Source organism: Sinohyriopsis cumingii, chromosome 7 (genome assembly GCF_028554795.1).
Source record: "Sinohyriopsis cumingii isolate HCF-2022 chromosome 7, ASM2855479v2, whole genome shotgun sequence".
Taxonomy (NCBI): domain Eukaryota; kingdom Metazoa; phylum Mollusca; class Bivalvia; order Unionida; family Unionidae; genus Sinohyriopsis; species Sinohyriopsis cumingii.
In genome coordinates, this window is record NC_142967.1 from 111,671,427 (window position 1) to 111,699,054 (window position 27,628).

The following is a 27,628-nucleotide window of genomic DNA, read 5'->3' on the forward strand; positions in this document are numbered from 1 at the left end:
GATAAGTTTAATATGAGTTACCTTAGAAATAGAACGAAATAAACTTGGGCAGATTTTTAGGCCAATAAAACTAAAACATTCTGCCGAAGATCATGCTTGAAAGAGTACACGCACAAAATAAACAATTTACCCACTGTGTCTGAATCGAGTGAGGTTTGTTATGAATTCAGTGACTAGAATGTTCAAGAGCAGGCTAATGAAACAACTGTTTTTGTGCCATAGATACCCACTTTGCAATTCCCAAACTTCATCAATCCTCTGATTTTGTTTTACTTCCTCTTCTATCACGTCTTTGACCAGCTCCTCGGCTGTGTTTAGAGTTGTCAATGGACTTGTCACCAAGTTTAGGGTGACTGGATGCTACAAATGAACCGCAATTGTTTCTACCATATTCTCTGCATCCACTCTCCATTACCAAGCATCTTTTTTTTAAATTATCTACCAAAGTCATTTTTTTTTTCTTCAATGTATTGACGAGTTGACGAGGGTAGCCAGACTGTTACGTTACATTGAATGATTATGGTCGCTTGCACCTAGAGGGCATTTGCGACCAATTCATTCCCAATTGAACTTGATATTTAATTGTTCGCGGAAGACGAAAATGAGTCACATCTCCCACGCGTGCATGCATACATATGTATGCTCTTTGATAAGTTATTTTTTTTATTTGGACCATAGGCGCCCAGTAACTGTGGGAATAGAACAAACACTCACTCATTAAAAACTTAATTTATGCATTGTCAAACGTCAGGCCTGAAAACAGACCCATATGACACCATCCCGTTTCCGTAATAGGCGCACGTCAGGGCACCTGCTTTACAGACGAGTGTTAGCTGAACCATGCTATCGCCTATTTTGGGTCCGAGCTAACAAAGGGTAGAAATGGACTTGGTTGGAGCCTCCAAACACCAACGTTGGTTCTGAAACTGAAACGCCAGGATCAAATCATCTATCCCATTTATACTAATGGGCTATCCCTATTGCCAAATAATGTGCAATCCATCTGTGGAATTGGTCCATTATATTTTAATTAAAAAATTTCTATACCGATTAATTCAAGTTTGAATTTAGTCTACACAGTGTACTTCAGTTCCCCCACCCCAATAACCAACTCAGTTGAATCAATGTGACTCATTATTACTTTCGTATCACGCAACGCATATCCTTCAAGGCTTTAAATTTAGACTGCGGTAGCAAAAGATCAAATTAGCCTTCCTTTCAAGATTTATCAAGAGTGGTTGTCAATAGCCGAAATTAAAACCCCACATTCAGACAATCTTGGTCGTGATTCAGCTTCTTATTCAAGGCCACCTTCATTGAGGGCTGATCTTCTTCTTGAACGTCGTATCTTCCTGGTCGGCGTAGATTGCTTCTAGTAAGTAGCTGTTTTACATCAGTATCTGCAGTGGCTGCCTCGTCTACTAGCAATGGCGCCTCCCTTTCATCAACTTCAGAAAATCCTTGCAACATTTTCTTCAAAGCTTTTACATTGTAGTTGGTCTCTCTTCCAGAGTTCCGGCTGCCTCTCTTCCTCGTTCCGTTATAGCCAAGGTGACTTGTCTCCTTTTCTAGTCTGGTGCAATTGGTCGTTACATTAAGCTTGTGGCAACTCTTAAAGTGCATTATAGTTAGCAAGATGGATTGAGCCTCTCGTCTCTTACAGTGGACGAGTTGGTCAGCTATTTGGCATGCGGTTACACAATGTAGCGATGCCCCGTTCATATTCTTGGTCAGACATTGGCGACACGTGGCAGCATAGGAGGGAATTAGTGCCACACTATAATGCATGCACATTATCCTGATTAATTTTCTTCGAACAGTATCCTGATTAGTTTTGTCCGACTCTGGGGCTTGTAACGAAATCCACGGGACATTTTATGAGCTGGAATTGGAGTGCACATACACATCATAATATAGTCTGTGCTGTCTAATCAACCGCCATGTCCGGACTTGGAAGAGGAAGCCAGGGTTTGAGGGAGCCACATGGGCGTCACGCATATTTCTCGTATATGCATTGGAAATCAATTTTACATCACCTTGTTCAAAATATAATTTTTTTTGTCGTCCTGACTGAATTTTGAATATAGACTCTCTATGCCAATGCACAATATTATCGTGTGAATCAAATAGTCTGATGCGCCAGTTGGCTTTACTGGAACATAATTTTTTACATGGCTTATAACTTAGGTTTTGACTTGTTTCAATTGTTATTATAGGGCCTGTTTGTTTATGGGTTTTAAACCACCGTATATCTCTTAATTTATTGGACCAGGTTTCATAATATTCTACCAATCCTACCATGTTTAATTTATAATATCCTATCCAATTTAGTCCGAAGTGTACTGGGGGCCTGATGGTTTGGACTATTGACCACCTTGTAATTACTAATTTGGGGCCCTATGTACTCATTGTCACTATTTTAAGGCACCACATTGTGTATCTGGCCATATTAGCCTTAGACTTAGTATGATTTATAATATTTATTTGGGGGTTTGTTAATTTGTTGTAATTAGGATTAATCATGTTGTAGACAGTATACCAATTCCTCATTGTTGTCCTAAGACTGAATTGTTTATAATACCCACCAACGGTTCGTGATAATTTGATGTTTGATGTTCTATCCTAGTCTATTGTATTCTACCTTAATGTTTAATATTATTTATGTTATTGTTTATAGATATGTGTTATTTCCGAGTCTGTTACTATGTGCATTGCTTGGTTTGGTTGGTGTCTTCAGCATTGACAGTCGTACAGTAGGCAGTGAGATCTCCCACAAATGTTGTTAGGTCCGAGTCTGATTTCAGTTGTCCAGTCGTCGATCGACTCGTCATTGACGTTGCTCGACCCGACTTCTCTCTCCTTTCATCACTTGTTCCGCTACCCATGCCTCCTCCGCTATTGTCCCACTAATGGTCGAATTTATATAAAATTGTTAAGTGTGAGGTTCAAGTTAAAAAAACGTTATGATAAATAGTCTTTAACATTAATTATGTATATATTGAATATGTATATTTGTATATCCTATTTACGTCTTAATATGTGTATACATGTTACTAGAACGTAATTGTTGTTCTTGTCTAAATTTCATTAGTTAATATCTCGCAAGTTTATACAGTCATATCCCCCATTATCTGCGTTCGCTTTTTACCACAATATGTTATCACTGCAATAATATGGTTCCTGGAGCTTATGGTGAGGCCGTGCATTTGTTATTCATCTGTCATCATTGAAGCATCCAACACTGAACAAAATGGGACAAAATTTAATGCTCAATATCTTACTATCAATGTTCATGAAACACGTGTCAATTATATTTAACTGTAAAAAAACTAATCCGCTATTAGGAAAGAAAACCGATGAAGTGTTTCCTCCCCACATCATCAAATTAGTTGAAATTAATTTAACCAGATTTGACAAAGCGTATCTCGCAGTTGTATGTGACCATCCATGTATAGTCATTGTAGAATTATATTTTTGTTATTATAGATAAAAAAAAATTAATTGGCTTCATTTGCTAAAGTGCTAAATACAAATTAATAAATATGCATCATTCAAGGATTCTGATCTGTCATATTTATGTAGACTATTTCCACCCACCATCAGTTAGCTTTACAAATATAAATCCCTCATAACACTTTGCAATATTTAACAGTAATAACCACTGTACCATGATTTATCTATATTATATCAACTATGTTGATCCACCACCAAATATAACTGTTGCTATTAAATATAGAAAAACACCTATGTTCAGAACCGACCACATGTTATAAGCAGCATTCAAGAAACACAATCTACGTTTTGTGCATATAATGCCGAGCCACTGTCAAATCATTTGATACCTACTGTGAGGGCTAATGTAAGTATCTCGTGCCATACCTCCGCATTTCGCATTTTGTGGAATATTATGGCAAACCTATTTCAGTTCAACATTGTCAGGCAAAAGTTTGACTCTTTTCAAGGCATTTTTATGCTATACCATTTCTGATAGGTTCAAGCGCCTGATGTGCTGTAATAGGTTTCGTGTTGTCTATATACATGTACAAGTCTTCTCGTTGCCTCCGTGTTGTATCATACCTTTACCAGATGGTTCCAAATGTTTTGCTTCCTATATGAGTTAAAGCCCAGGTCTCATGTTCAGTTCGTACTTAACAAAGTTAATCGACTTCTATAAATGCTTATAATACAAATACTAGTTCTGAAAATTTTCCATGGAAACTTTACATTGTTTGTATGCTACCGTTTCGACGTACCTTATTGTGCTGATTCATACGGTTGTAAAATGTCTTTCTAATGTTACTGTATTCATGTTATGCTTTCTAAGTGATGCGCGAGTACGTGCTAGCATGACTTAGAGTGTGTTGAGAGAGAGAGAGAGAGAGAGAGAGAGAGAATATTGCTGATCAACAAACTGATGAAAATAAAAACAGACCCAACTTGCTGAAGAACAGACTAAGATATATACGGAAAAATATTTATGTAGCCACGATTAATGGCCTGCACGTAAGTAATAAGACAAGGCAAAGCCCTAAAGCATTCGATTTTCCAAAATATAAATTTATTTAGATTTAAAAAAAATACAAAGTGAAATATTAAAAATAACCTACAATGTATGAATTCCAAGAATATCCTAAATTGTAAAGTACATTTCAAACTAATCCGGAAATTGCACAAAGATATTTCGAATTAAGGGTCTAATGTGTTTATGTTATAACCAGCTAGCACCGCTGAAGAATCACAGTTCTAAATCCAAAAGTTTTCTGTTCAACATAATCCCATGAGAAAAGAATATCAGTGAAGACCTTGAAAGTTTCATATAATCAGATATAATTATTTAAATATTCAAGTCCTTCAATACATTCACATAATCTAATAGGTGGTGAGTGTTTAAATTACATGTTTTACATTCTTCTATTCCAACGAACAATTGTCGTAAATAAATCATAATTTCCTTTCTCTCTTGCAACGCTCGCAACTGAAGAATATAATAAGTTTTGCGTATACGAGTAACAAATCCACAAAGTCTGATTCATTCAAAGATTTTTCTAACAATTTAAATCAAGTTGTTTTGAAATAATTCAACATTTATTTTATGATCTTCTCATTGCATTGAACCAATCAACATTTACGGAATGCATGATAGCTCTATAGGACAAATTTACCCCGATTTTCACTGATGTTTTCATGAATTCCGTTCATTTTGATGCGTGGTGTACTCGACCGACGGAGATGTTGAGTTGACTTCTGTAATCGGCTTTGGTATGAATGAGAATTCTGCACTTAGTGTATATGCACGTTTACTATTATACAAGTCCACCATCATTGTATTAAAGAATTTAAAATATAACCGTATTAAACCCAAATGACTTTAGTAAAGATCTATATCATACATTCATTTCTGTGCCATTCTGCTCAAATGAAATGTTTCAAAACTTTACACCTTTCAAAAATGTTTCCTAAACAAATTGTTTGTAGTCATTATAACAAATCGGATTCCATGCATTGGTTAAGCATACATGTATATTCTCGACCGCAAAAATAATATCCTCTGGAATCTGTATAATACATTCAAATTGTAAAGGTTTTAAAGAGGCATGTAATTACACCGCTAACCAGATTTGACTCGTTATTTTATCCTTTACATTGCACTGAAGATTTTTCAAGATTTGCTAAAACTAATCTGTATTCTGTCACGTATAATACACTCAAATCGAGCAAAGAGCTCCTTTATGTAATTATCCTTCTGATCCTTAATTGATTTATCTGCTAAAGATAAAACGGAAATAAAAATTATAGAATATTTAGAACAAAATGAAATTACTAAATTATATTAATAATATATTTACATATTGAACGAGAAAATGCAAAGCAGCCACCATTTAACTTGTTAAAAAAATGAACTTAACAAACAGGCAAACATCAGACGCTGTAAGACATACAATAATGTATCAAGTTAGAAAAGATATATTATATATACGTGTTTAGGACAGGAATAAACGAAATTGGATCATATTTGGTCCAGTTGTAAACATATATTAATATGCCTTGGCTTTAACATCATAGACTAATGTTTTAATACATTTTGTTTCTATACCAAATTCAATGATTTATACTCTTCTTTCACAGAACATTTTAAAATCTTCTTTAACGTAGGGTAAATAAACTCTGTATTAGCAATATAAAATTGTTAAGGAATAATGAAATGTTTTTATTTTTTTATATGTAATCATTGATACAACACGATTGTCATCATCTCTATTTGATAGAATGCGTCATATTAATGTGTGCCTCATTTATAAAATTAATCTGGATACAGAAAGTATGAGCGTTATGTTTAAATTTGCTGATCTAACAATTATCAAGACAGTGAATACAGTTATCAAAATTTGTCTTTAGAATTGCACAATGCAATTAGCAACACAAAAACCTAGACGCAAAATGAGATTAAATTGTTTCAAAGAGTTGAAGTTAACGAAGATTGATTCATAAAGTATATAATTTTACAGGTGAAATATGCAATAAGCTGTTATATGTACACATTTTTTGACATTGAACAAAGCACATTACTAATTACAGATATTTTAAAAAAAAGAATTGATCATAGAACACCTATATTTAAGTAAAACTGGAATGCGTATATATATATATATATATATATATATATATATATATATATAGAGAGAGAGAGAGAGAGAGAGAGAGAAAGATAATGTATCGGCTTTGTTTTATTGAAGAGAGCACATTTCTTCCATGAAGTTAGCCTTGGGTGATATATTATATTTTTTTGATAGGTATAGCAATGAAAACATGATGTTTATATTTTGCAATCAACTACCATCATCCACCTAAGGGGCAAACAAATAGAGTAAGTTCAGATCGAAGTCATATATGTAGTAATACACCATTAATGCAGAAGTCGACTTTCCAAAATGGTACCATATATTCTCTCTGACGGCGTGATTACTGGACATTTTGCAAGTACACTCTCAGGAAAATAATGCAAACGACTAAAGACGAGGAACAAAACTTAAGATAACTTGTTATGAAACTAATCTATACAGCACATACTTTGTTTCAGGTACAATTGTATATTATAGTATGGATACATTTATATATTTATCAATATTGTAAATGTTTTATATAATCCACAAGAGAAAAAATATTGGTAAATGTTTTTTCACGATATGACCTAGACAAATTTGAAATAATGTATAAAATATCTTGCGTGAAAGGAGGAAATTATAATTTCATTGTCAAATATCAACATATATTCGTAGTTTAGAAAAAATAAAATGATTTGAAATATGAAGTTATAATATAGATGTCAATGAATTTGTGCAGCAGCGACATCCACATCTGGAAATGTCTGCTTTGAATTGATGCAGACGTGATAGCTCTATTCTAAACCAGATAAATGAACAAAATACACAATTCACTGTTCATCATTTCAGCTGTTTCAGCTGTCCCTTCTAGTGGAACCCTCGTCCGTGTGGCCATCACCATCGTTCAGTTCTTTATTCCATTACCCTCCTAATGCTTTTCGTCATCGCTATCTGTCAAAGGCTCCCCTTGCTTGCCAAACAATATATCTGCATATATAGTTCGGTTCTCAAGACCATGGATTATTGATTGCCCTCCTCTTGTCACCGCTGGTACCAATTCCAAGTCAGCGTAGATGAGCCCATCATTATTTATCTACAGGAAGATGATCTCCAGAGTTTATACTCACAGAAACAAACCGCAAAACAGCAAACTAACAAACAACTTTCATTTGCGTTGCGAAAAGTTACATTAAGTCCTATGGGCTTAAACTACATAACAAGGAAACAAAAATACAATAAGCATTCTATTTTCCAAAATATAAATTTATTTCCCAAAACTATAAAGTATACCATAGTTAAAGAATTAAAAATAGCTTGCAATATGGTATGAATTAACATAATTTACCAAGTATACTATACATTTCACAGTAATCCGGGAACGCTCCAAAAGTATTCCGAAGGAAAGTTCCAGTGTGCCTATGTGCTGCACCACAGAATAAACACGGTTCTAATATCCACAAGTATTTACTTGTTCAAGCTAATCCAATAAAATTTGAATATTCCAATAAAATTTGAATGTCAAAAATATTCCTGAATGTTTTAGCCAATCAGAAGAAGTGTTATATCTTCGCATTTTCTTGTTCAAGCTAATGCAATAAAATTAAAATATCACAAATATTCCTGAATGTTTCACGTAATTCATCGAAATTAATAAATATCTAAGTGACAATCTGATAGAAATGAGATATCCACTATCCTACATGAAGATTGGACAGCTACCGCTTAGTGGTCATGTTCTCTTGACCTATGGTTTTACTATAATCTCTATCTTTATTAGCCAGTCAGACGAAGTCTTATATTTTCGCATTTCGGAGACTGAGCAGTATTGCTAAAGAACATCAATGTGTTCTGAACGATTTGATTCACCTTCAGATTTCTGAAAGCTTCATTTATATTGGCTAATTCAAAGGTCGCCAGGACATGACACTTAAACGATCGCTGTGAGATCGTCGCGTAAGGCAGTGGATAACTGGTTTGAATCAGATTGATCTAAGTCTTTGAATATTTTCACATTAATCCAGTAAAGTACAGTCTGTTTAAAATAAATATTCTAGCTCTGCAATTTAAATGTTCAAAGCATAAATAAATCTATATACCCTCGTAATGTCACAAGCTTTAAATATAACTATTGAACGCCGTGCGCAGCAAAAAAAAAAAAAAACAAACAAACAAATAACAAATGTAAATAACTAGAAAAGATTCCAAAAAACAACTCAATTATGTTATGTTCTGAAATACTTTGGTTGTCAACACCTGAACTTTTCATAATTAGACCAATCACCAACTAGGAGAGTCTGACGTATCTACAGTATAAATGTACTCCCTAGATCATGTGATGTTATTCTGACTTGCATTCAACATTCAAAGACTATTTAGACCAAAATATAATGTTTACATGAGCTTGGTAATTCGGCTTTGATATATGAATGGAAATAGTACATAGATGCACATAGTAGTACTTGCCACTCAAAGAATTAAAGAATTAAAAAAGGCCATTAACCAATAACTCAGATAAAACTATACTACAGAAATACTATATGTGATATAAATATCAGTAACAACATTGTATCCAAGGTATGTTTCATTGGGAAAGGCCTCTGTCAAATGGTAGTGGGTGACTTTTAAAGTCTATGTTACTTCTGCTTGAGCACACACGTCCCTCAGTTGACTATATATTTGATTATTACCAGATGGGTGATGCCTCTTAGATCTCACGTCACCAATAAAATTTAAAAAAGCTCTGAAATTTTGAACGCCGAATGCACAAAATAATTGCTATCATTATACTAACAAAACAAAATGGATACAAACAATTTAATACAGATCGTTCCACATGGGAGCGACGACTCCGTCTGATGAAGAAATTGTCACCGCATATTGTTGGATACATGGCGATCGTGCATGTAAATGTGGTGATCGTGTTCCATGTAACGAATGCATGGTTGGTGTGCGTGGGAAAAAATATCCATTGTGCAAGCAACATGGTGACCACAATCTGCAATGGAAACTCTAGTAAGAATCCTCTAAAAGCTTTTTCGGGGGGGGGGAGTCATAGTAAACATATCAACTATATATATATATATATATATATATATATATATATATATATATATATATATATATATATATATATATATATATATATATATATATATATATATATATATATATATATATATATATATATATATATATATATATATATATATATATATATATATATATATATGCATGTGTGTGTGTGTGTGTGTGTACCAAATGACAATACTTAAGCGTCAAAATCTTGATCGTTGGGCACAAAATAAGTATCAAATTCACAACAACATGATCATCAGCGACTGGATGTTTGATGTAGTTCCTCATGGGGTAAAAATTCCTAAATAATTTTCAGAGCTGCCTAAATATGTTTATGATCCAAAATACAAGCTTAAAACTGATGAAACGTTTTATGCGTATTCAACATGCAAGACTAAGCAGGAGGAACCACATGTATAATTTATCCTGTATAGTGGAATCGTTGATTTGCTAACCCCTCCTACCAATAGATTATTTCTCAGAATTAAATTTATTAACTATGACAGTGTCAGAAATTATCGGGAAAACAAAGATAAAAATGATCCTAAAACGTGAACGCCATCGTAGTCAGTCGGTTATTATGGTAATGTCGCATTATTCGCCTGGCTTGCTGACGGGCATCCATGGTGTTTACTACAAGAATGTATATTCTGAATCCGCTGTTATATATGGAATTTACGTAATGACTGAACCCAATCGAGATGAATTGACACCAATGTTCGCTGCAATAAATGCAGCGCGTGTTACTGAGCATTCTGCTGGAGCGACACGCGGTTGTGGTATAACCGAGCATCGATGTGTAAAGATATCTCATCTCAAGATTTTGTGAGAGACATATACGCTAAAGTCAGAGACGTAACTTCTCAGGAGCTCGGGTTAAAATGTCAAATCATTTTAGCACGACAATACCCGGCGAAGTTCCCAATGATTAAATACCGACATGGTAGTGACATCACTCCTATCGAGCACAACGCCGCCACGTGGTCTCCTGCGCTTCAAGTTCCACTCGGTCGAACGATTCAAGTTTATTTCCACGACATTTGCTATGAAGTTGCGAGCATTCCTAAACACATCCCAGTATTGTCATGGTTCCATAGAAGCAACAGGTGAGATTTACATCAGTTTGTATTACCATCTTGGATATTTTTTATCGATTTTACGAATTTCACAGCAGCCTGGTAGCAATAGCGGAGAAATGCACTGATGCCGCCAACGATATGTAGGTTATTACGAGTAATTCTTTCATGAACGTGTATTTTAATTAGTATTTTGCACGAAAATAAAAACAACAAATTCAAGCCAACTCCGAAGTGGTTTTGCTTCGTTAATGGACCTCCCTGGGGTCGACCCAAGGGAATTTGTCGTGTTACAGAATCAACATGGCCAGTTAGAAACTAGCAAGTTCAAAATGACTGATACTGTCACTCGGGTGTTAGGAGCACCTGGTGGATACTTTCCGGAGATCGATTAAATTCATAAGATCTGAGATTATAGTGCATCTCGAGCGATCGTCAGCTGTAAAATATACAGCCAAGGTTCACTAGCTGGCTACATAATGATGGGATAGCTCAACATCAACAATAACATAATAGTTCATATGTGCATGACCCAGATTGCGACTAGGAAATGTGAGAACAGAGTATGTTGACAACGGCTAAAAAATAAATTAATGCGCTTAAAGTAGAATACGATGAACACGTAAAGTCTTTTAACCGGTTACATAAAACTTCAAGCGCGATTCTAAAACCGACCAGATGAAATTTGCTGCTACTGCCAAGCAATTAGCCGCGTTGGAAACACCAGAGGATATTATTAATCATTGCGGTCCAAATTTGATATCGAGAAGGTGCGTATCAGCACGAATTTAGATTTTAGAACGATATGGTCCAGTCTACGACAATACAAAATATAGGTTTTATTATAAACTTCATCGCTTTAGATATTTTACAAAAGGAGGTAGTCGAGCTCAGATTGCGTATCAGTGGTATTTTCCAGAGGCAGAAAGAGCGCAATCTTAAGCTGTTGCATATGAGTATTTTTATGGTCAACCGACGTGTCCTACGAATCTTAAGTATGTGGTGTGAACTACATGCAACGCCAAATAAGCCAAACAACATTCTACAAGTCCCAGAGGATGATTCAGATTTAAAAACAACCCCATAATGAAATATTTATGTCTGGTAGTGTAATTATCACCAATTAATAATCCCTAAAAGTTGACGTTCAATGTATATATCCAACTTATCGAGACTCCTCAGTCTCCCCAATAACAAACATATCATAATATAACAATTATTTTTCATCCAACGCGGTTTGAATATGCAATGAGTGCTATATCAGTGTATCCTGCATAACAGCAATCTAACTGTTAAACCACGGACGAATATTACACATAGATAAATTAAAACCATTATATAGAATTAACTGCAAATGGGAAAGGGTAAATTTTATGTTATTATGACAAAGTGTGCTTGCTGGCAAAGATCGTGTAGTCGACACTTCACTAGCTATACAGAAATAATGACTATTACTAAACCATTTGCTTTTTACTTTGCTTCTTTCTGTTATTTAGTGTAGGATACTATAATCCTAAGCTCTGTACGTATGTCACGGTATTGTATAAATACTTTTATTTATTAAATACCTCTACTCGGATTTCGTTTTTTGTGTACTACGATACCCGAGGGTGATTTATGTATATCGCACAATATTTCGAAACAGTGAGTTCCGTTCATCCTATGCCGCACATGCGAAGTGCTTTCGATGGGAAGAACCGAATACTTCCAGCGCACAGACTATGTAAGGCGGCATCCATCGTCTGTATATAAATGCATCACCGTAAGACTAAATCTAAATAACGCGCTTAAGACCTACAATGGCAACAACATCTCCCAAATTCTTTAATGGGTTGAAACTTCCTCAGGGAGAATTTCCTCACTGAAGAGGAGGAAATTGAAAAAGGCAGGCTCTTTAAAACCTTTAGAAATCTGTGGGCTCAAGCAATCGACTTATCGGACGTACAGGTGTCTGACTGGCCTAATAATTTCAGTATACTAGCCGCATTATCAGCAAGAGGAATAAATTCCTCTAACTCCGAAACCTTCTATAATATTGGGAAAATAATTATTCTTTATCACCCCTCCAAAAAAGAAAAAGAATTTTTGCTGCCAACATTAAATATCATGTTGGGGGATGTGGTGGTAAATATGACCCCCCCCCCAGGAGTTTCCAGGAGGGTTTTCAAACGAGAACTGGAGTCAAACCCTCAAGTGTCCGAAGGGACACTTTAAAAACCTTCCCTGGCTGACATAATGTAAATATTGTTGTATATAACAATGTATTTATAAGAAAAGAAATGACAGAATGCACGAGAACAGGTATAACTTTAATCTGCAAAGACAAAGAAGAGATAACTGACTTTAAAAAATTGGAGACCAATATCTTTACTAAATCTAGATTACAAAATATTAAGCGAAATAGTGGCAAATAGAATAAAATCAAATTTAGGAGAAATCTGAAATATAAAGCAAGCATGCGGAAAAGGAAGAAACATTGAAAATAATGAACTGTACATAAAAACAATACTAGATTATATGGAATCGAACAACGTACCAGGTGCACTAATTCTCTTTGATCAAGAGAAGGCGATAGAATAGATCGAGAGAATAGAAATAAACTTTGATGTGAATATTCTGCATAAATTCGGCTCTGGACCCAATAAACTCTATACAAAACGTTCCTATCAATGGCACAGGCAAATGGAGCCAAATCTGAACCCTTCCCAGACAAAAGATCTGTTAGGCAAGTATGCCCCTTGTCATTGCTTTAGTATGTACTGGGAATCGAAGCATTAAACACTGCAATTCAAAATGATAAAAAATATTCATGGAATAAAAGTAACAAACATCAAAAGAGGATATACAACTTTTAAACATACTGTCGACTGTTCCAACTTCATCACCACACATCATTCGTACCAACATTTAATCAAACAATACAACCTTTTCAGCCTTGCTTAAGGTTCACAAATAAATCATGAAAAAGTACAAGTTCTATTTATAGGCAACTGGAGAGGAAATCATCCATGACTCTATTCGGAAAAAATAGGAAAGAAGTCAAAGTCCTAGGTAAAAGGTAAATATCTAGGCGAAATATTACGCAAAATTAAAAATAAAATACAAAAACATATAACTAGGTGGAATATTAAACATTTAAAGTTACTAAGAAAATCCCAGATTGCAAAAACCTATCTTTACAATTCAATTTGGTATGAATTCAATGTAACTGATTTTGAACTTTATTACATTAAAAAAGTTGAATCCTTAATGCTCAGCTTCACATGGAATGGAAAAATCTGCAAACTATCCGAAATAAAATATATATAAAAAGAAGGAACGAGCATCCCAAATCTAACACGTAAACAAACAGCTAATTATATTGATAGATTCGAAAACATTACACGTGATCCAATAGAATATTGATACGGTATTTATTTATATTGGTTTGAGTTTCTGATGTCTAACAGACTGGAAATCCATAATATCAACAAACTCATTAAAGCTGTAAAAAAAAAAACCTATTGAAGTATACAGACAAACCAATGCACTAAAAGAATACATAAATGAGAAACAAATCTAGAGCACAAGAAGAAATATATGATTTACTAAGAAATCTTTCAACTACTCTCAAATATAATAGAAGTTCATGGGAAAAGCCACTAGGTCAGCTATCTTGAAAAGAACCCATGATTTGGAGAATCTTATTGATTACTATATAGTCATCTTTGCCACCTCTATCTCAACAAGATCTGTGAACTACCGCAGATGCCTTTCTCCCAATAATAACTGAAAACAGAAACATGGCTCTCTATATAACAAGGCCATCCATAAGAAGAACACTCGAAGGAGAGGTTACGCGAGAATGCTCCGTAAATGGCATTTAAATTTTACATCTTATAAAAGTTCTAATATCCAATTTAATTTCAAATTTTGCAATACTCCCATGTAAAAAACCCGCCAGAACTGCGAACTATTTGTAAGAGAACTAATGTTTCATTCACGTCCGTGGGTTTCATAATTTCAGTCCGTGTTTCGGCGCTAAGGTGCACATCACAAATAATACAATGCATACAATAAAACAATGTTATTGTACAACAGTATGCTAAAGCATATTTATCAACTCCATCCTAAAAACCAAACACAACACAAATCATTTAGACATATTATTTTAAACACAAAATATTTTTATTTGGCTTGAATATATTCATTCCAAATTTATTTTCTTAAGATAAGGAAAACAACTAGCACAGATGTGATCTAGATAGAGCTGTCCGAACAACAAAGGGTACACTACACAACAAAGCACTCACTAATTGTACAACACAAGGACAAAATGACTCTGGAAAAGTTACTCAGTTATTATCAACAGTGGGAATTAAAGGAGAGCCCCCACCACTCAATAGTTTTAAATGTGAATAGTACAATCCTAAGTTCTAAGCAAGGGAGGATATAAATCAGGCCAACTGCCAGCCCAGGCAAAGGGAAGAGAGTATAATCACCCAAGCTTTTAGTGGGATAACTAAAAGCTCTTTAATTTGGTGAACAAAGCAAAGAGTAACCCTGATGAAATTACATTTACATTACATTTTTGGAAAACCAGGGTTTCACTTCTAAATCCTAATCAGCTATATAGGCTGAGTTGGGGCTAAGAGGTGTCAACAAGTACTTTAAGGACTTGCACACCTTCACCTGTAGAGATATGTGAGTTATTTATTAATTTTTTGTGTATAAGTTATAACTATTGTACTTCCACGTTTAATTTTGTATATTTTCTGTGAAGCTTTGGCTTACGTAGTATGATGCAAATATTTTATATTCTTGATTGTGACTTAGCAAGAGATTTATATTAGCAATATAAAGTTGCATTCTGAAGCTGTATATTGTTTTGTAATTATTGTGCCGATAATGTAATATGTATAGCTTACCGTATATAACGTCATTACATTTTATCGTATATGCCCGCGTCTTGCATAGTACACGATGTTAGACGTATTTTCAGCTGATCGGAGTCGACGTGGTACCTGCTGTAGAGCTAACTATAAAAGTCGACCATAGTAGCTGTAAAGCTGAACCATACCAGCCATAGAGCTGAGTGAACAGTGTTGCTGTCAAGTAACAGGTGATCGGGCGTTGCTGAATGATTGGTGGGCACTGATTACCTGATTAACCACGGAACTGAATGGTGGTCGGTGACGACCTGAAATACTGACTGACTGATTGACCAATAAGACTGGTAGCCAAGTGTGCTGGTGACGGAGTGTGTAACTCTATACAAGTTATATTTTAGCCGTGGGCTAATTTTGGGGTTTGTAATAGCCAGTGTTTTGGGGATTGTAAAGATATTTTGTATATTGATCCATTTGTTACATCATTTTACTATTTGAGTAAAATACCTCATTCTTCACTATTTGAGTGAATACATTTTACTGTATGAGTAAATTACCACAGGTTTTAATATTTGAGTAAAATACACCATTCCTTTCGTCATGTGAAATTACCGTGAAACATCTACCTTTGTCCTTGTACTGTGTTAGGTCATTTATTTGTATTTGCGTTTGTGGCGTTATTAGGTTTTTGAGGATTATGTTAATAATTCCAAAATTTAGATCGTAAACCCTCACGTATTAATTATAATTATTTTCCCATTCAAGTCATTCATCAATAAACATTGTATTTGTATCACCACGAAAAGTGTTCTGTTGTAAATCTGAAATCCAACCAGGTTATCTTGTTACAAAGTAGTTAATTCTACTTACACGAAAATTATAGTGTTTTATAATTGAGCTAAAATCCCGATATATTTTTTGTGACATGTGCTTGCCATGATTTCATGTATATAATGTTGAAGTATCCTTACATGTTAAAAACGATGCAATTATGTTAAATATATTAGTCCGATTCATGAATCCTGATACCGGTGCATGTCCATCACGTCTAGTAATATGTCTTTAGATGTCCTAATATCAACTTTTTATTTGCATTATTGTTGACAGCAAATGTTTATTTGCCATTAAGAGCCATTAAAAGCCTTGGATTCTGAACTTTGCTTTCAACATTCGTATTGATTCAGAATTAATGTAGGCTTTAACCTTAAATCAAAGATCTTTACACTTTTTGGTCTATTCGCTATTAGTGCATACTGTTTTGTAAAGATCTACATACCAGTGGTTGCTGACTTCTTCCGATAGGTCGGTTTTCATAAACATTTTCATTAGGAAAGGCCTCTCCATTCATTCCAAACTGTAAAACATTTTCGTACGCATCGTCTGGGTTTTCAAAGTAGCTGCTCCTTGTTGTGTTAAAATGAATTGCGGCTGTAAATATACAATACAATTTATGCTCAGAAGAAGCTACGTATTTGTCACAACGTCGCTATAACGCCTGATTAGGTAAGGAGAATGTAACAAATAAACTAATATTACGCAACTACTTTAATAGTGTTTTCTAAAGTTTTCATAATATTCATGGTTCAAAGGAGATGTGTTTATTCACGGAATTACTGCACATAAAAACAACTTTATATATGCAGTAAGAGCGCAACTATATTTATTGTTAAAAACAGTTTATTTCTTATCTTTAGCAATTGTCATTTGCTGGTTATTTATCTGTTAAACTGCATGACGGACTTTGAATCGGTGTCCTTATTTTTATTATTACAATACAGATAGAAAATATTACCTTGTTGAGGATAGTTCATAGCATGCTGGTGTCACTAATGCTAATTTGTTATATTTGATCGCTTCACCGATTTCAATTATTGTCCCAGAGTAGCAGAATACAATAATGGTAAAGTCTTACACTTTAATAATAATAATAATAATAATAATAGTAATGAGGACTTTGTAGAGCGCCTAATCTCTAGAAGATTTGAGCGTTTTACAATATTAGACAACACCTATGACATAAAAAACATATATAATGGTATGATTACAAACACAAACACCATGAAATTAGAAAACTTAAAAAACATGCTGAGAATATTTAAGGCAGGAAACATTATTAGGTCTTTAAGTTTGTTCATGCAGTAGGAATAAGTGAGTTTTGAGAGCGCTCTTGGATGGGATCATTGTGTTTTTGTGTTTAAGTTCAGTGGGCAATTCATTCCATGTTGCTGGGCTCTGGTATGCAAAAGAACGCTGTCCATATGACGTTGTTTTTATAGTGGGAATAATGAGTATACGATTGTCGGAAGAGGAACGTAAGTATCTTGATGGTGTGTACACATGGGTGAGGTCGGATAGGTATGTTGGACTAGACTCCGTCAGTGAAACGTAGCACAGAGAATATATTTTTGTTTGATTCTGGATCGAATGGATAGCCAGTGTATGATACAGAGCAGCGAGGAGGTGTGCTCTGATCATGGTACTCTAAGTATGATCCTAGCAGCTGTGTTTTGAATATTTTGAAGTTTCTGGAGTAGATATTAAGATGAACCAGACAAGACTGAGTTACAATAGTGCACTCTTGAAAGTACTAATGAACACACAAGTGTTTTAGTGGTATCAGCTGAAAGATATTTGCGAATTGAGCTGATGCATCTCAGCTCAAGATATGTAGCCTTGCATATGTTCATGATATGTTGGTGCAATGTGAGAGTATTGTCCAGAGTAACACCTAAGTTTCGTACTGATTGTATGAATTTAATGTTGGTGTTGCTGATACTTGTTGTTTGAGGTAAAGGATGTGAATGAGAACGTCTTTGTGTTGTGTTCAGAATAGCCTCAGTTTTATCATCATCCATCTGCAGCTTGTTACACATCATTCATGATTTTACATCAGAAATGCACCTCTCTAAACCTGGGATGCTAGCATTAACTTCAGATGGATGGCTAGATATGTATATTTGGGTGTCATCAGCATACAACTGGTGAGACACTGGATGATGACCTATGGCACTTGAGAGCAGCTGAGTGTATACAATGAAGAGAACAGGTCCAAGAACAGACCCTTGTGGAACACCACAACATAGATCAACTGGACTGGGGTGTATTCCATTTGCAGACTCAATTTGTGTCCTGTTGACCAAATATAACTTGAACCACAGTATGGCTGTATCACGAATGCCAAATACATGCTGGAGAGGGTGAAGTAATATATCGTGATCTATTGTGTCAAATGCTGCAGACAAATCAAGAATGGTGAGGATTGTAATCGTTCCGCTATCCAAAGCAGAGAAAATGTCATTAACTACTTTTAGAAGAGTAGTGTCAGTACTGTGGCAAGAGCGATATGCAGATTGTACATTGCTAAAAAACTGTTTGAATTCAGATGAGATGCAAGTTATGATATAACAACCTTGTCGAAGATTTTTGATACGAATGGGAGATTATAAACTGGGCGGTACGTCTTTAAATCGATATGGTCTAGTGTTAGTTTCTTCAGCAGAAGCTTTACAGTGGCAGTTTTGAAAATAATGGGAATTCCCCTGATGAGAGAGAGGTATTAATAACATCAGTTAGTGAAGGCAAAACTGGATCTAAGCACTCAAGCAGCAGATATGTTGGAATTGGAACAAGTTCACATGACTGGGGTGGCCTCTCCATCAGGTTTGTACGTACAAAATGAATAGAGACAGGTTCAAATGCTGCTAATGGTTGCCGCTTAAACTCTATCCCAACTGTAAGATGACGACGAGTCAATTGAAATTGTGGTGTCAAGATTATCTCTGTTGTTTTGTACTTTGTCACGGACGAAATTTCCAAACATGTCCGGACGGTCGACTGAAGAGAAGGTAGTTGGAAGTGGTGTACATTTGTTCCGTGACATTAGCTTGTTAGTAATCTCGAAGAGTTCTTTGCAGCTGAAACTTTCTATCATCTTAGTAGAGTTGTGGGCTGATTTCGCTGCATGGACTATATTTGTGACAATCTTCTTAGCGACTTTATAAATTTGCTTATGAATAGTGAGTCTGGTGGAAAGCCATAGCCTCTCAGCTTTACGGCGGTCTCGTTTAGCAGTGCTAAGCTGGTCACTAACACTGCTACACCATGGAGAACACTTCTGAATTGATACTATGCACTTGGTAGCAGGGGCATGTTTGTCGAGCAATGAACGCAGGCAATTATCGAGTTTTTCTGCTGTAGGAGGTAAGCAAGTTGTTAGATTTGTTTGAATGTCATGCATTAGTTTGGTTCTATATATCATACGGAGGTTTCTCTTAGTAGCAGATACGGGTGGGGTTAGGGACTGATACGTAAAGATGGCATATAATGCGGAGGTGATCTTTTGCATGTTCACTGGATACCAGGGAGGACCGTAGAATGTTATCATCAGGTCTATGAAGAATCCAGTCTAAAATGTGACCATGTTTATGGGTGGGTTGGTTAACTGTCTGACTGACGTAGAAAACATTAATGGAATTATGAGGTTTGATGTGTCTGGGTTTCCGAGACAGTCAAAGTGAAAGTTGAAATCTCCAAGAATAATTAGGTTGCTACCTATCGAATTTCCATAGTCCAGGACATTCGGAAGCTGCTCCAAAAAGAGAGATTCAGTCAGCTTGTTTTATCTACTAGGAGGGGGCGGTATAGGCAGAAAGGATGGGCTGACATTTGCTCCATTGTGAGTGTGGTTTGGACTAGATCAAACGATGTGTGGTCGAAATTGAATGTCGTGGTGTGGTTCAGACGTTTGATCAGGGAGTTCTTTGTGATTTCAGCAATTCCTCCTCCGCGAGAATTACGGGTGAACGACTTGATGGAGTAACCAGTGGGTTTTAGATCCGCACACTTGGGATCGTCGCCTGATGTTTTTAGCCATGTGTCTGTCAGGGAAAAGAGTTCGTTGATAAAATTTACTATTTTTGTGCGCTTTTCCAGTGGTTCAACTGATTGGGCATTGAATAATAGCAATGCTAATAATAATGAGGACTTTGCATAGCGCCTAATCTTTAGAAGCTCTAAACGTTTTCAACATTAGACAACACCTATAAGATAAAAACATAATAACATTATTACTAAAACAAACAAAATGAAATTAGAAAAACATTAAAAAACAAAAAACATGCTGAGAATATTTCAGGTAGGAAACATTATTCTGTCTTTAAGTTTGTTCTTACAGTCGAAATAAGTGAGTTTGGAGAGCCCTCTTGAATGTGATCACTGTGTCTTTGTGTCTATATTCAGTGGGCAATTCGTTCCACGTTGCTGGGCCCTGATATGCAAAAGAACGCTATGCATATGACTTTGTTTTTATAGTGGGAATAATGAGTATACGATTGTCAGAAGAGGAGCGTAAGTATCTTGCTGGTGTGTACACATGGGTGAGGTCAGATAGGTATGTTGGACTAGAGGCCGACAGTGAAACGTAGCACAGAGAACAAAGTATCTCTTGTGTAGTTGACACAAAGGTTGACGAATTACTAGGGATTTGACTTAGGTTATCTAAATTAACGGTCGAAAGTTTAAATTGTTAATCTGGCTTATGCAATTAGTAAAGAATGCAAAGATAAAACAATAAAAAGCAGTCATGTAGGAATGGTGACTTAATCGTCATCACGACATTTCCATGAGTGATATTTGCATTTCAGTTAATTAGAACAAAGCTAATTCCTAATGTACTTCACATTTGTCTCTCTAAGGTTAGAAAGAACAACAGTGTTTCTTCTTCCATTCATTTTATTTATGTTAATATTCTTCTGTTGTTACTTACGTTCGGTTGTGTCCCTTCCTCTATGTTTAACAACGAAGACAACTACAGCAATTACTGCAAGAACGACCGCTACAAGACTTCCAATAATTGCGGGGACTACAACTCCATTTTTCTTACCATCAGCAGACCTCTCTGCAAGAAAAATACGAAAAGGAAAGTACGATCAATTAAAAGTTCCTTATAATGACGTTGCACATTTCTGCCCGGAAGAGTTGTAATTCCTGATATGGATCATTAAAAGTCAAAACGAGGCTATCACTACTGGGTGTGTATTGTTGACATTGACTTGGAAGTGGAAACCCGTTTAGGAAATAGTTGATAATGTTTGAAATAAATAGTTCATATTCAAATGAATTATTCCATCATTATTTTAACCAAACAAATGATTTTCTTTTTCTTTTGCCCTAGAGAGATAGGACAATTGACCTCAAAGCACCATTAATATCAAATAATTGGAAATCTACACCTTCTTCAAAGGTAAGCTTGACTTGGCAAATTAATATGCCGTAGATCTTATTTGTGCAACGGAATACGTTTTTATCAAATGGAACGTCATCACCATGCCAAAAACAGAATCATATAAATATTGTTTATATGTTATAGCTCATATATATATATATATATATATATATATATATATATATATATATATATATATATATATATATATATATATATAATCTAAATATTTTGATAATAACAAGTCAGATGGGAATGGGGTTACCTTTTACCTAACTGACATTAATTATACGAAAACCATTTATTACGTAAATGCAAATGCAGAACGGGATCGTTGTTTACTATCTGCTTTTTCTGGATTTTTCCAGCTATATAATGCTGTTTTGCTCGGAGTTTAATGCAAACATTGGTTTACTTGGCTATTCATTGTAAAAAGAAGGCATCACTTCCAATGTTGTTCGATATCTATATTGCGAACTGGAAAATTGGCATGCAAAATGAAGACTTCATAATTAATATTTGCTGATTCTCAAGTGATTATATCAGTAAAAGTATGAAATTTTAGCTAACATTTAAATATTTTATTTCATGTTTTCTTAATTGTTAAAATTGTAAATTCGTAATTCAAAATTGAAATCCAGCAACTTATATGGAATCATACCTATGAAAGTTTGATCGGTTTGGGAAATGAATTCATGCAGGTAAATAATGATTTGTTTACTTATATGAAACTCAGAGTATTATGTTGCTAGTTAATTTGTATACTGGAAGCAGAATAATGTATCAACCATAAGCAAAATAATAAAAAAAAGTTACTAAATCCATTTCGTATTTCGAAACTTAATATCTCATCAGCATGGCTTGCCTCATTACGTTAATACATACTATACAACGGTTATTAGTTTAGTTTGTAATGGAAGTAAATAATTTATTATCAATCAAGAACGTGATCAAAGGTAAAAAAAGAAAAACAATTTAATTGATTACATGTGAGTTTGTGTATGTGTGTATTCTTTATCCTACTTGTCGAACACCAAAAACTTACATGACTATGCCATTAAATAAAATGGTCATGCTGAAAATCTGTTATACATAAGAAATACTCTAAATTTATTTCAACACAAATTATTCCATTGCCTCTGCATTAACGGATAAATAGAAAATGACTTTCACAACACTCACTGGAAATATTGCATGTTAATGCATTCTAAAAGTTGTTTGCTGTTTAGTTTTGAGTTATTTAACTGGATATTTAAATAAACATCGACAGGCTTTATGCATACATACAGCGTATTGTTTTGTTTGTTTGTTTAGATGTACAAATAAGGTCAGAATATAATATTAATCTCCCATCAGTGACCGTCTCGTTTTGGAATTTCGGTATTTTTCTAGATAATGCGAGCTGCTTATTTTCAAACATTCTGAAACTGACCTACTCTATTACACTGTCACCACTACTACTTGAACGACTAATTTTAATAATGATTCTTGTGTCAATGATAATTATCATAGTAATTTTGCTATTGATAATGACGACACCGATGATAAGTTTGATAAACACAAAGTATAGATAAATATATTATGTTCTTAGCGGATACTTATCTTCGTTCGTTAGCATTATCAAGTAATAGCTGTATATTAGTGGGACTAACTTATTATAAACCAGAGATGTATTTCTTAAAATGAATGAACTTGTGATTTGGAATTGCATTCCCACTGAACGTTTATTAAACGTGTTGCTGTATACGTATGGTATTCTACTGATCTTATAATTCAAATTCTGTATTCTGTCTCCCAGCTATTTTTAATGTTAGTCTATTATGAGTGTTTACAAATATTTCAGGTCTCTTATAACAATGTGTACTTATTGGGTGGCGTAACTGTATGTTTACTGAGGTGATAATAAGTTTGCATTAAAAAGTAATAAAGAGATGTATTCCTTTGAACAACAAAGCTTAGAAAACACTGCAGAAAGTACTGGGAAAAATCGCACACCCTGCCTTATCTCCACTGTAACATTTTCTGTTGTACTACTATTTCCTTTCTTATTTTCAGCATAAACGCGAAATATATAGTGACCATCTGGAAGGTATCCGATATTGATCAAGTATGTTCCATTTTCGGAACGATCTTTAAGACTGGTTTCGTTGATCTTCAATAAAATGGTCCACTTTGATTCTGGTGTGCCGAGGCGTTGGTATTCAAAAATAAATGTCTGTTTGTGACCCCCATTAAATCCTTCTTTAAACTCTAATACTGGCAAGCCAACGTCCCAATGGCGCAGACCAAATACTTTTGGAGTCGAGGGTTCAGCTTAAACAAAAAAAAAAAGAAAAAAGGAAAAATATCGTGACACACACACACACACACACACACACACACACACACATATATATATATATATATATATATATATATATATATATATATATATATGTGTGTGTGTGTGTGTGTGTGTGTGTGTGTGTGTATGTGTGTGTGTCTTGTATATATATCAACAAGTCAGCCGTGCATGCATATATGCTTGCATACATACACATATACATGATGTATACATGATGCATACAAACATACATACATACATACATACATACATGCATGCATACATACATACATTCATACACACATACATATATACATTCATACACACACATACATACATACATACATACATACATACATACATACATACATACATACATACATACATACATACATATATGGATCGATTTTTACACAACATTTCAGATGTACAAAACGCCCTAGTTACTGTTGCGACTGTTTTACGCAATACAGCTGACAACATTCTTCCAAAGAAAACCTTTCTGCCACACTTAAAACCTTACTGGAAATTTATTAATGTGGCTAAACTACATAAAGAGACGAGAGGAAAACGAGCGTTATGGATAAAAGAAGAACGGCCACGTTGTACACTATTTGAAACTTATGCAGAATATAAAAATGCGAAAAGAAAATTAAGAAACCAATTAAACAAGGCAAAAGACCAATACGAACAGGAACAATTCAATGAGCTGGAAAAAGCTGCAGAACTGGATGTAGGGAAATTCTACAGAATAGTAAGACTTCATAAGAAGGGTCAGAGACAAGATATTTCTGAACTAAAAGTGGAAGGAGAAATAACACGGGACCCTGATTTGATTCGAGACGCGTGGCACCAGCATTTTAAAATTTTAGGTACTGAAACACCAGATATTCATTTTAACGAATCGTTTGCAACGAACATTAGAAACAAAATGAAGAATATTGTGGATTCAAATATTGATGACGGAGCAGATAAGCTTATGTGTGAAACCATATTACAGAAAAACATTGAAGAGGCTGTACGAGAGCTGAAGAAAAATAAATCATGTGGACATGATAAAATATATGCAGAGCATTTAATGTTTGCCTGTTAATCGATTACTTCTATTTTGTGAAAAGTGTATAATAGCATAATTTCCTTGGAAACCTACCCTGACTACTTCAAAACTGTAAATGTTATACCTGTCTTTAAAGGTGGGAAAAAGACAGACTAGATATGAATAACTGTAGAGATATCTCAAACGTTCCAGTTTTTCAAAAAGTATTTGAAAAAATACTGTTGAAAAGGCTAATTATTTTTAGTGAAAGGATCAATTTCCCTCATCCTTTACAACAGGGATTTCGAAGCGAATGCAGAGACATCACTGCAACCTTTATTTAAAAGAGGGAATAGTCCATTATTTAGAAGGTCAATCGAACGTTTATGCTGCATTCCTGGATAATGCTAAGGCCTTTAATACGGTATGGCATGATGGTCTCTTTTATAAGCTATTCTATCTCGGAGTTAAAGGAAAACTGTGGAAATTGATTAAAAATTCTTTTCGAGAAGTTAAGGCCCTTGTTCTGCTCAACGGGCATCATTCGAAACCATACTCAGTCAATCAAGGGGTAGGACAAGGAAGAACGCTATCAGCATGGCTATTCTTAGTCATGATAAATGACTTAATATCCTTGCTGGAGTCAACAAAATCTGGAATACAAGTTGGTACCTTAAGTATTCCCTGTGTTTTACTAGCGATGACACGTCCTTGATATCTTCGTCATTTAATGATATCTGTGTTTTACTTCGCAACCTACATGAAGTGGAGACTCCGGTTTAATGCTGATAAAAGCAATATTGTCATATTTTCGAAGAAATAAATCATGCAAGAATATAAGTTCATGCTCGGAGATAAAAGTATTCCAATAGTTTCTTCTAGAGCCTATGCTGGGGCTACTCTCTCCGCAGATCTTTCTAATACTGCTGCAGTGAAAAATTCTTGTGATAAAGGAAGATCAGTATTTTATTCCCTTGTTGGGACTGACATTGGAAAGGATGGAATGAATCCAATTAATAGTTCTAAAATATGGTCAAAAATATTACTACCTGCAATGACATATGGATGCTAATTATGGTCCAACTTGAACCAGTCACATGTATATGATCTAAAAGTATGTTAAAGAAAAGCTGCAAGAAGAATTATAGGGCTTGATCAGTGCTCTTCTACAGAAAGAACAATTAGCAGTCTTGGACTGTGGTCAGTAGAGGGATATGTAGATAAAATTAAATTAGGTTTCTTAATAAAATCTGCAGAGATAATGGTTCACTAGCATGGAAAATTATATTCAACAGAAGAATTCTTGACTTCCTGATGCACGAGAGCGAGAGTGTAGGCTTTGTTAATGATATATATCGTGTTCTTTTGAAATAAAAGCTTGGCGTTTTTTTTTCCACCTATACGTAAACACCCTATATTCTGTCCCGAAACCAGTCTGGAGGAGGAATATTGAAACGTCAGTTCACTGCTCCGAAGAATCATTGTGAAGATCTAAACTTGAAATGAGACCTAAACTTTTACATTATGCAAGTGTCCGTACTAGTCTTCAACCACTCGCTGTCTGGAAGCTTGGTAAATGTTTTCCTAATAAAACTTGGACTTTCGCTAACATTGCCTATTTAACTATGTTTTCAATTTCAACAGAAAATGAATATAAATGTAAACTCTGCAAAAGATTAACTACAGACAGAGCTAAGCATATGCTACTATACTGCCAAACCCTAAACGACGAACGTAATAATATGTTGGAAAAACTAATAGATGCAATGGACATTCTAGACTCGTACTGGATTTTTGGTCAGGACAATGACTCATTACTTCATATCCTTATGGGCAAGAGAGTGGGCATCTTTGATTATATGGATGATCAATCATGGTAGGCATTCATGTGTATCGTGGCTGATGGAATAGACACAATGTACAGAAGAACAAATGACCTTGAAAACGATATATGATACTATGCTTGTTCAGTAAATTAGGGAAATGGACCCATTTCATTTCGATCTTATAAATTATCTGCATGTGTTCAAAGTGAGAGAGAACATGATAATCCATTTTAATCGTTACTGTCGAATTTAAATAATTCCAAGTCCTTTATTTTCATCTCTTAATCTATGTTCCATATATATCTTGTTTGCAATGAGTTCTCTCACTCATGTGTTTAGATATTGCGTTTCTTTACGTTTCTTTCTATTTTTATATATACACACACATATACATACATACATACATACATACATACATACATACATACAAACATGCATACATACATACATAAATACATACATACATGCATACATACATACGTGTACAGGAGTAAGCAGTATAGAACGAATTACCTGAAGCAAACAAAGAGAACTCAAATGAGATAATGCCCTTTTGCATTTTTGTACGTGAAGGGTATAGTTGTCAAAGTCCGTATCCT

General features: G+C 34.8%; 1 protein-coding gene across 1 annotated transcript; it reads right to left on the minus strand.

Annotated features, from left to right (window-relative positions):
• Positions 1-4,590: 4,590 nt before the first annotated feature.
• On the minus strand, positions 4,591-27,588 carry LOC149795936 (uncharacterized). Its single transcript, XM_089963893.1, has 5 exons — positions 27,543-27,588; positions 23,840-24,157; positions 21,386-21,517; positions 16,898-17,049; positions 4,591-7,695 (listed from the first exon to the last, which is right to left on the minus strand). Exons 1-5 carry the CDS (start codon positions 27,586-27,588, stop codon positions 7,531-7,533), a joined length of 813 nt encoding a protein of 270 aa, XP_089820019.1. The 3' UTR covers positions 4,591-7,530.
• Between the last annotated feature and the right edge of the window lie 40 nt (positions 27,589-27,628).

Bases quoted from the DNA above. Each gene is read 5' to 3' on its own strand.
- LOC149795936 (XM_089963893.1), bottom strand. From the start codon at position 27,588: ATGCAAAAGGGCATTATCTCATTTGAGTTCTCTTTGTTTGCTTCAG. The intron at 24,158-27,542 runs GTAATTCGTTCT...TTTTTGTTTAAG, and splicing joins GTTCTCTTTGTTTGCTTCAG to CTGAACCCTCGACTCCAAAA. The intron at 17,050-21,385 runs GTAAGTAACAAC...GTATATTTACAG, and splicing joins AGGAAGGGACACAACCGAAC to CCGCAATTCATTTTAACACA.